Genomic DNA, 10,980 nt, shown 5'->3' with positions numbered 1-10,980 from the left:
CTTCAGTTCAGTATTGTTTTAGTTTATTTGTTGTTTTTTCATTGCAAAGCATTGGTGATTCTGTTTAAAAAGCCACAATAACAACAGAAAAGGTGATTTTTAAAAAAAACAAACTATTTGGTGCACTCTTCCCCCCCCCCCCCCCCCCCCCCCCCCGCCCCTTGTTTTTAATTGGTATCAATTGACAAAGTCCAGAGATGAAAACAAGAGCAAGTGGATTTTGTGTTCAGAATAAAACCGAAAGGAGTCTAGAAAAAGACCTGCAGCATTAGGGTTGCTGATTCTGTGTGGAATTGTGAGCACTGCATCTCATTTCAGTCTTTTAATTAGGTTTTGGGGTTTTTTTTAGCCTTCACTAATTTTGAACCCTAATTATGAGCTTTGTATAAAACCATACTCTGTTTTATTCTTCTTTTCATTCTTTTTTAAGAAAAGTGTTACAAATTAAAATATGCCCACTTTGCTATTAAGAGGTAAATATTAAAGATGTTTCTCAACACTTACTGCAATTCTGCAGAGCACTGACAGAAAGAAATAAATGAGACCAATGTATTAACATATCCAGATAATTTGTTAAGTTACAATATCCCTGCTCTATCCAGTCTTTTCCTTCTCATTCCTAACCTTGTTGAAGAAGTCTGGTCTTTTCCTATTATCTTTACATAGCACTGTCTTCCTCTTTATCTATTGCCCTTTCCTTCTCATTCCTTCACTAATAACAACCCCCAAATTCCTTCTTCCCATTCTAACCCCTTCCAATAATAACACCTCTCCCACTCAGTTGTAAATACTCTCTGCACAAAATTAAAACAGAGAATATAAGAATATCCAAACAGGACAAATTTCTTGTCTGCACTATCATAATATTCTACCTTTCCTATACTAACAGTAAATTTTTCTTTCCATTTTAACTCTCAGTAATAATACTCCCTCCCATTCAAACCCCCTTTCAATAATAATACACTCTCCCTCTCCCCTGTAACCCCCTAAACCTCTTCCCATCTGTAACCTCCTCATCCTATACAATAAAACGCACCTCCAACATTCTGAAGCTGACTGCATGGCTGAGGCATTCCTGCTCTCTGTATCCATCTCCTGAATTGACATCACGTACTTCCGGGTTCGTCACAAGCAGAAGTGACCAACCACACGAGGTTTCTCGGCTTCAGAATGTTGGAGGTGTATTCTATTAAATAGGATTGGTCAGTTCCTTGAAGCACAGCCAGAGCTCAGCGTCCTGCACAGCAGTGTTGCCAGGTGGGCGGTTTTACCGCCCAATTGGGCGGTTTTCCGCGACCCGCCGCGGGAAATTTTTGCCCGCGGCGGGTTGCGGTTTTTTGGGCTGGTTTTTGGGCTTCAGGGCGGGTTTTTTTCCGGCCGCGGGGGGCGGGGTTAGTGACGTTTTGGGCGGGGCCGATGACGTGGGAGGCGGGGGCCGATGACGTGGGAGGCGGGGCCGGTGACGGAGGAGGCGGGGCCGGTGACGGCGGGGGCGGGGGTGATGACGGCGGGGGGTGTCAGGGGCGGGGTTTGTGTTTGGGCGGGTTTTGGGCTGTTTCTTGTGCGGGATTGGGTGGGAAAAAAATTTTCCACCTGGCAACCCTGCTGCACAGTAACGCTCAGACACCAGAGAGAGAGAGAGAGGGAGGGGGGGCTGACACCAGAGAGAGGGAGGGAGGTATCTCTGTCACACACATACTCTCTCTCTCACAGTCAGTCTCACACTGTATCACATTCACCTTCTATGTGTCACACAGTCACTCACACACTCTCTTGGTCTCATACACTCAGTCTCACAGAGAGTCTCTGTGTCTCACACACACTCTCTCGCACATACTGTATCTGTGTGAAACACACACTCTCTCTCACACTGTGTCTCACAAAAGCACTTACACACACTCTCTCTCTCTCACAGACATACTCGCACCCAGACTCACTCTCTCTCTCTCACACACTCGCACATTCATTCTCTATCACACACACAGTCACTCTCACATACACTCTCTCAAACATACACACTCCAAGGAAAACCTTGCTAGCGCCCATTTCATTTCTGTCAGAAATGGGCCTTTTTTTTTTACTAGTTAATAATATTCTTCCCATTTCACCTTTAACCCCATAAACTCCTATTCCTCCTATCTGTTACCTCTCTCAATAATAACTCCCGTCACCCCCTGATTAGCCTCCTCCTAACCCCTTTCCCGTCTGTAACCCACTCATTAATAATACCCCCTCTCTTCCATCTGTAACCCCCTAAATCCCCTTAAAAACACTCTTCCAAGCTGAAACCCCCTCATTAATACCCTCACTGAAACCTGTTAGGACCCTCCTCATTGCTAGGAGTCGGACCCCGATCCCTATTCCCTTCCAATAATAGCAGTTCAATGAATACCCCTTCCCATTCAAACCCCTTTCAATAACGCCCGCCCCTCCAAGCTGTATCTCCCTTATTTATACCCTCTCCCACTCATCTGCTGAAAGCTCCCCCGATGAATCAAGATCTTTTTCCTCCCACCCAGGACCCTCCTCAATGCTAGGTCCCCCACCCCTTCCAATATTAGAACGTTCAATAAATCCCCCCCCCCCCCCCATTGAAAAATCATCCCCAGCCTCCGGGTATGACAAGCCGCCCCTCCCTCCTCCTCCTCCTCCTCCCGCCGCATGTCCAGAGGTTCCAACCAGGTCTGCATCCAGCGTCTGCAGATTCGCCACAGCGCTTTTGGCCGTCAAAGACCCTCTCAGATCGGCGCCGCTCCTCCGCTCTTGCCCCTCGGTCTCTGGACCGCCTCTTGCGGCGTCCTCGGATTTTTTCCCCGCCCGCTTCGGGCCCCGGGAGGGCGGGAAGGCCGTGGCGAAAGTGCGGTTGCTAAGGGGGTGCGGGCTGGCTTTACTCAGGCGCGGAGGCCGCCGCCGCTCTGTTCCCGGAGGAAGACTCTATTGTTCCCGCAGCCCGAACCGGAACCTGCGGAGGGAACCGAGAGAGCCCCGCTCGGGCCCGGAGGAGGGAGACGGAGCCCCAGCCCGGGAGGGTCCTGGCAGCTCGTGCGTGGCCCGGTTCGGAAGCCCGGGCGGGCGGACCGGGACTCTCTAAGGGCTTCTCGGCGGGGATCCTCCCGCCGAATCTGGGTCCGTCCGGAGAGGAGACGGGACTGGACCGCAATGAACCTCAGAGCAAAGCCGGTGAGTACGGGAGGGGGAGGGGGGGTCCGGGCCTGACCTTGTTTCAGTTCCAAAGGCAGATACTAAAAATGCATTGTGTTGAGTGATGATGGATTGCAGGCTGGGTTCAAGAGCTATAAGGACAGATCTGAATTTCCTTCCCCTTCTCTTACTCATCATTGTTTAGTGGTCCAGACCTTCTTTCTGTCGGTACCGGTTCTAAGTCAATAAATAGGATCTGATGTTGCAAACCATAGCATGCAGATTTTTACAACTCCTGACCTTTCTCTGTTATGCCCATCCAGGTTTGACTGTAACACGTTTTATTGCTTCTTTTTTCAGAATTAACATTATGGGTGTGGACTTTGATGTGAAAACTTTTTGCCACAACCTTCGGGCTACAAAGCCACCTTATGAGTGCCCAGTGGAGAGCTGCCGTAAAATCTACAAAAGCTACAGTGGCATTGAGTACCACTTGTACCATTATGATCATGACAACCCCCCATCGCTGCAGCAGACCCCCATCCGTAAACCAAAGAAGAAGGGGCGCCAGCCTCGTTCTGCTAACAAACAGTCACCCACTCACTCGGAGGTCTCGCAGTCCCCTACCCGTGAGGTGATGACTTATGCCCAGGCACAGCGGCTAGTGGAAGTGGACCTGCACGGCCGGGTTCATCGCATCAGTATTTTTGATAACCTTGATGTGGTGTCAGAAGATGAGGAGGCTCCTGAGGAAGTCCCTGAAAATGGTAGTAACAAGGAGAATAATGAAACTCCAGCCACCACTCCCAAAGCTGGCAAGCACAAAAACAAGGAGAAGCGGAAGGATTCAAATCACCATCATCACCACAATGCCTCTGCTGGCACCGCACCCAAACTCCCTGAGGTGGTGTATCGTGAATTGGACCAAGAGACACCTAATGCTCCTCCCCGCCCCACCTCTTACTATAGGTAAATTTTGTTTTGTGGGGTTTTATTTTCCCATTGTGTTATGCATCTGGTGCCGGGGATGGTGGGATTAAGTAACTCCCTTTTGCAGATTTACACACTGAAATTATTTTACTGACTTTAGATGGGCTGCAGTCCCAAATGAGACCTTTCCCAGGCAGTGCCCCTGCAGTTAGCACTTCCTAACACTAAATCACCAAGTTAGAAATGATCACTGATATTGTAAAAAGTTGATGTGGTTGAGATCTGCTGAGGAACTAAAGTAAATCAGTGGAATATCATTTGTGCTTCCCATCAGGTAGAGTTTTCAGCATAGGCGTAGACTGGGGGGGGGCGAGGGGGGGCAATGCCCCCCCAAACGACGCGAGGCGCCGCCGCGCCATTAGTTTAAAAAAAAAAAATAAAAACCACATGCAGGCAGGCACGCGCTCCTCTCGGTCCGCTTGGCTTCCCTGCCCTCTCTATCTGCGTCCCGCCTTCCTCTGACGTCATTTCCTTTCGGGCGGGACGCAGACAGAGAGGGCAGGGAAGCCAAGCGGACCGAGAGGAGCGTGTCCGTCTACCCCTCTCTCTTCCTCCGGCGCAGGCAGCAGTCTTCCAGCGTTCCTGGCAGCGGTAGCGTTGTACACGCTGCCTTTGGCTCTGCCCCGAAGCCTTCTCTTCAAGTTCCTGTTCCCGCATAGGTGGGAACAGGAACTTGAAGAGAAGGCTTCCGGGGCAGACCGAAGGCAGCGTGTACATCGCTACCGCTGCCAGGAACGCTGAAAAAGCTGAAGACTGTTGCCTGCGCCGGAGGGAGGGAGGGAGGGATGGAGGAAGAGAGGGGGTAAACGGAGTCACGATCTTGGACCTCGCGGGGGGGGGCAGTAGAAGATGGATGGGACTGGGAGGGGTGGGAAGCAGAGGGAAGGAGCAGGAGATGAATGGGACTGGGAGGGGTGGGAAGCAGAGGGAAGGAGCAAAAGATGGATGGGACTGGGAGGGGTGGGAAGCAGAGGGATGGACCAGGAGATGGATGGGATTGGGAGAGGTCAGGCACAGCAGAGGGAAGGAGCAGACGATGGATGGGACGGAGGGATGGTGAGCAGAGGGAAGGAACAAAAGATGGATGGAACTGGGAGGGTTGGGGAGCAGAGGGAAGGAGCAAGAGATGGATGGGACTGGGAGGGGTGGGAAGCAGAGGGAAGGAGCAGGAGATGAATGGAACTGGGAGGGTTGGGGAGCAGAGGGAAGGAGCAAGAGATGGATGGAACTGGGAGGGTGGGGAGCAGAGGTAAGCCTACCGGAAAGAAGACACTGCATAAAACAGAAGACACTGGGATCAAAGCGAATAGAAAAACTAAATGATCAGACAACAAAGGTAAATAAAAGTATTTTATTCATAATTTATTAATTGAAATGTGTCAGCTTTTTGAAATATGCATCTGTGATATTTTGCCTGTAAATTTCATTTCCTTCCTCCATATTAGCATATTCATTTGCATATTTATATATGCAAATGATATGCTAATATGCTCCGCCCATTCTTTGCCCCCCCAAATGAAACAGTCAAACTACGCCTATGGTTTTCAGCCAATGTTCAATAGGATTAGCCAGCCTTCTTTAATATGAGTCCTTATTCTGAAGCATACTGTATAACAAATCGAGAAGTTTTTGCTAGGCACCAAACTTTGTGACCGGTGTCATTTTTACTGAAAGACCCCTGACACTGTGCAGGTATATTTGGAAGGTATGAGGAGCCTGTGATATATAATAGACTTTTGTTTGGGAAGCGAAAGCATTAGTTGTGTAATGACTGCCTTCATAGTCTCTGCGGTACATATTGTGCAACTTGAGATTTATCCCAAAGGGGTGGAGAGATTATGTATGTTTCATGAAATGTGTTGTTTGCGACTAAGAAGGAAACTGGATGGAACCGATGGGTTAGTGTATTTTGTTCTGTTTGGTAGTGTTTTCCTTAAATTCAAACATCTTCCTCCTTTAATAATTTGCAACCTTTCAGTCAGAATTTTTATGTTATTTATCAACTAACTCATTTTAAAATAATTCTATTTCTTCTTTCTTTAGTTTTCTTTTGTTTGGGTCTGTTTCTCTTCTTATGTGGGAGAACGGCTAAGGGGTTGTTTTACTAAGGTGCACTAACGAATTAGCGTGTGTTAATTGCTTTGCAGCCCATAGATATACAGTGGGCTATACAGCATTTAGTGCATACTAAATCCATTAGTGCACCTTAGTAAAAAAACCCTAAGTGAGTTATTCAGTCCCATAGACCATTTTCCCTTTTTCTGCCTTGCAGGTATATTGAGAAGTCGGCAGAACAGCTAGATGAGGAAGTGGAGTATGACATGGATGAAGAGGATTACATTTGGCTGGATATTATGAATGAACGACGGAAGACGGAAGGGGTGAGCCCCATTCCCCAAGACGTATTTGAGTACTTGATGGACCGACTGGAAAAGGAATCTTACTTCGAAAGCCATAACAAAGGGGACCCGAACGCTCTAATCGATGAGGACGCTGTATGTTGTATCTGCAATGACGGTGAATGTCAAAACAGCAATGTGATTCTCTTTTGTGACATGTGCAACCTTGCTGTGCACCAGGAGTGCTATGGTGTACCCTATATCCCTGAGGGCCAGTGGCTTTGCAGGAGGTGTCTGCAGTCGCCCTCCCGGGCAGTGGATTGTGCTTTGTGCCCAAATAAAGGGGGTGCTTTTAAGCAGACAGATGACGGGCGCTGGGCACATGTGGTGTGTGCCCTGTGGATTCCTGAAGTATGTTTTGCCAACACAGTTTTTCTGGAACCCATAGATAGCATTGAACATATCCCACCAGCACGGTGGAAGCTGACCTGCTACATTTGCAAACAACGGGGCTCAGGGGCCTGTATACAGTGTCACAAAGCAAACTGTTACACTGCCTTCCATGTCACATGTGCACAGCAGGCTGGTTTGTACATGAAAATGGAACCTGTTCGGGAGACAGGAGCCAACGGCACTTCTTTCAGCGTGCGTAAGACCGCCTACTGCGATATTCACACGCCTCCAGGCTCCGCACGCAAGCTTCCAGCCCTCTCCCACAGTGAAGGGGAAGAAGAGGATGATGAAGAAGAGGAAGATGGGAAAGTCTGGAGTTCGGAGAAAGTGAAAAGGGCAAAAGCCAAATCTAGAATGAAAATGAAGAAGGCAAGAAAGATCCTGGCAGAGAAGCGAGCTGCTGCCCCTGTGGTCTCTGTTCCTTGTATCCCTCCACACAGGTACAGTGCCCTGTTCTTTATCGCTGGTATTCTGATTCTCATGTTCGAAAGATGTTAGGATAACTTGTGCTGTAGTACCAGGGACAAACTGTTTCTTACCTTGCCCCATGCAAATAAAGAGGAAATTATGTACCAACAAGGATTTTTCAAAGTCAAAGGCATTCTTTCATTTTTCTGCTTTTGTCCAATATAACGCACAAAAGGGCCTCCGAGGTGGGAACAAAGCACAAACTTTAATGAAAGAGACCCGACACAGGCCGTGTTTCAGCGCTCCAGGCACCTTCCTCAGGGGTCTAAAAGCACAAATATAAATATAAAAATAATTACAAAAATAAATATTCATGCAACATGATAAAAAAAAAACTTTAAAACAATATTGGAACAGCAAACAAATTCATGCATAGATATATATGTCTCTTTGTGTGTAAATAGTGTAAAGATAGAGATAAAATGAAACAAGTAGTAAATAAAACACATCAAAATAACACACATATCCAGTAAGAGAAAATAAAATGCCTCCAAGCAGTAATTATATAAATGAATTATAAAATATTATATATACAAAAAAGGAACATTTGTTCATGCATGTCATATGAAGATACGGTTACCATACAAAAACCTGCAATACACTAGGCACCTAGTATATTGTAGGTTTTTGTATGGTAACTGAATCTTTGTTTCTTTTTTGTATTTTGTGTTATTTTGCTATGTTTTATTCACTACTTGTTTTATTTTATCTCTGTCTTTACACTATTTACACACAGAGAGATATACACGCATATGTTTGCTATTCCAATATTGTTTTAAAGATTTTTATCAAGTTGCATGAATATTTATTTTTGTAATTATTTTTATATTTATTTGTATTTATGTTTGTGTTTTTAAACCCCTGAGGCAGGTGCCTGGAGCACTGAAACACAGCCCATGTCGGGTCTCTTTCAAGTTTGTGCTTTGTTCCAACCTTGGAGGCACTTTTGTTCTTTGTGTTTTGCCTATTGGTACTGTGTACTTTTGGACCCTCTCTTCTGCTGCCTTTGTTCAATAAAAAGCATGGTGATTATGGCAAAATGAAAGTATTCTCAGTTTGTTTGAGTATTATTGAAGTAGAGCCAATTAAATGTCTGCCCTATGTCACATGTAACACATCTCATGATTATAAATCTGAAAAAGTCATTAGTTTAATTAGATGGTGCTATTTCCTGGTGCACAATGCCCTCATGCCAGCTAAGAAATTTAAAATACAGATACAAAAAGTAACATAAGTACATAAGTATTGCCATACCGGGAAAGACCAAAGGTCCACCAAGCCCAGCATCCTGTTTCCAACAGTGGCCAATCCAGCCAGGTCACAAATCCCCGGCAAGATCCCCAAAACATAGAAAACATTTTTTACTGCTTATACCAGAAATAGTGAATTTTCCCCAAGTCCATTTAATAATGGTCTATGGCCTTTTTCTTTAGGAAGCCATCCAAACCTTTTTTAAACTCCGCTAAGCTAACCGCCTTTACCACATTCTCTGGCAACAAATTCCAGAGTTTAATTACACATTGAGTGAAGAAAATGTTTCTCCGATTCGTTTTAAATTTACTACATTGTAGCTTCATCGCATGCCCCCTAGCCCTAGTATTTTTGGAAAGCATAAACAGATGCTTCACGTCTTCCCATTCAACTTGTCTCATTATTTTATAGACCTCTATCATATCTCCCCTCAGTCGTCTTTTCTCCAAGCTGAAGAGCGCTAGCCGCTTTAGCCTTTCCTCATATGGAAGTCGTCCCATCCCCTTTATCATTTTCGTCGCCCTTCTCTGCACCTTTTCTAATTCCACTATATCTTTTTTGAGGTGCAGCGACCAGAATTGAACACAATATTTGAGGTGCGGTCGCACCATGGAGCGATACAAAGGCATTATAACATCCTCATTTTTGTTTTCCATTCCTTTCCTAATAATTTGTTTTCTTAGCCGCAGCAGCACACTGAGCAGAAGGTTTCAGCGTATCATCAACGACGACACATAGATCCCTTTCTTGGTCTGTGACTCCTAACGTGGAACCTTGCATGACGATGCTATAATTCTGGTTCTTCTTTCCCACATGCATCACTTTGCACTTGCTCATTTGCCATTTAGCATTATAGTCTGAGGTGAAAAGAGATCTGTGAAATTTGGTGTTTTAGCACTTAAATGTCTTTTCCTGGTAGCTCTTCCTGTCTGTGTTTTGCAATGCACTGCCGGGGCTGTGTGGAGGTGATTCAGTAATGATCACAGAGAAGCCGCTGTAATAAAGTGCAGGAGGGTTATCATGGGTTCTGTGTACAAATTTCTGCACCGATATTGCTGGCCTGTGCAGAAAGGATGTGCACAAAGACCCATGTAGACATCGGTGCACTGCCCATATAAATTCATCAGTAATAAAGGCATTAGCAATTAAACATGATTGCAAAGAATTGTGCAGAAAATCCTGAGGTCAAGAGCACGGTTTTCTACTGCTGAGGCTTTAACACGTGGACTGAGTAAAAAGTTGGTCTAATCTTCTGTTAGTGTTAGACTTTCATTCCTGTTTCTTCTTTTGTGTGAGCGTGAAGTGCCCACAACTTTTTTTTTTCTTTTATTGAAAGAGATGGGTCACAAAACAACCCAGGGAGATGAGGAACTGAGGTGGCAAAGGGAGAGAGATCGCAGCCGTGAAATGATGGTCAATGCACTCAACTGCAAAAATTGACATCGTACCCTTCATACCAGAATATACATTCCCATGTTGACTGGCGTGCTAGTTTGGGCATATACGATTTATGTACTGTATTATTTCATCAGCCTTGGAAATAGATAAGGACTGTAAGACCCCTATAAGTAGTTTGGTTTTACTTCGCCATTCGGTGCTGCTCATCTCTGTTGATCCCCGAGTTTCCCTTCACTTCTTGCAGCTAAGAATCATATGTGCATATCCTATTCCTCCTTCACTTCTTTTTCTGATTCTTCCTCTGTCTCTTCCACTGTAAAGTGCTAGTTCTGCTGCAAGTTCTTTCACTTCATGAATGCTTGTCTGTAAGACAGTCCTCGTAATGAAAAGTAACTCCCAGGGTATCTTTCTACAATGAGGGAAAAAATGGCTGAGTGGTGAGAGTGGTCAGCTGGGCAGGATTTTGCAAAGACTAGGAGACATGCCGTGAAGTTACATAGCTGCACATTGAAAATATATTTTTTTCACTCGGCATATAGTTAAACTCTGGAATTCATTACTTGAGCAAGTGGTAAAAGCAGGTAATAGAGCTGGGTTTAAAAAAAAAGGTTTGGACTAATTTCTGTAAGAAACGTCCATAAACCATTAAGATAGACTTGGGAAAAGCCACTGCTTATCCCTGGGGTTGGTAAAATGTGGAGTCTTGTTACATTTTAGGTCTCTCTACCAGGCACTTGTGACCTGGATTGTTGGAAACAGGATAACGGGCTAGATGGACCCTTGGTCTGAGCATTGGGGAGGAATAGGGTTATTTATTTATTTATTTATTTGCTGCACTTGTATCCCACATTTTCCCACCCATTTGCAGGCTCAATGTGGCTTACAAAATGTTACAACATTCACATTAATAGAATAAGAATTTCAGAATATAGATACAGAA

At 45.3% G+C, this 10,980-nt stretch overlaps 1 protein-coding gene across 3 annotated transcripts in view; it reads left to right on the top strand.

The window, feature by feature from the left end:
- Nucleotides 1–2,914: 2,914 nt before the first annotated feature.
- Nucleotides 2,915–10,980, top strand: part of BRPF1 (bromodomain and PHD finger containing 1) — a 36,517-nt gene continuing 28,451 nt past the window's right edge. For all 3 annotated transcript variants that reach the window (XM_030208167.1, XM_030208168.1, XM_030208166.1), the window contains exons 1-3: nt 2,915–3,180; nt 3,502–4,110; nt 6,404–7,363. In XM_030208167.1, the coding sequence (XP_030064027.1) occupies nt 3,512–4,110; nt 6,404–7,363 (1,559 nt within the window). In that variant the 5' untranslated portion in view covers nt 2,915–3,180; nt 3,502–3,511. The remainder of the gene's footprint in view (nt 3,181–3,501; nt 4,111–6,403; nt 7,364–10,980) is intronic.

The sequence above is a fragment of the Microcaecilia unicolor genome, chromosome 6 (assembly GCF_901765095.1).
Source record: "Microcaecilia unicolor chromosome 6, aMicUni1.1, whole genome shotgun sequence".
Taxonomy (NCBI): domain Eukaryota; kingdom Metazoa; phylum Chordata; class Amphibia; order Gymnophiona; family Siphonopidae; genus Microcaecilia; species Microcaecilia unicolor.
The sequence above is the reverse complement of the archived record's forward strand: the minus strand, read 5'-3'. Positions and strand labels throughout refer to the sequence as shown.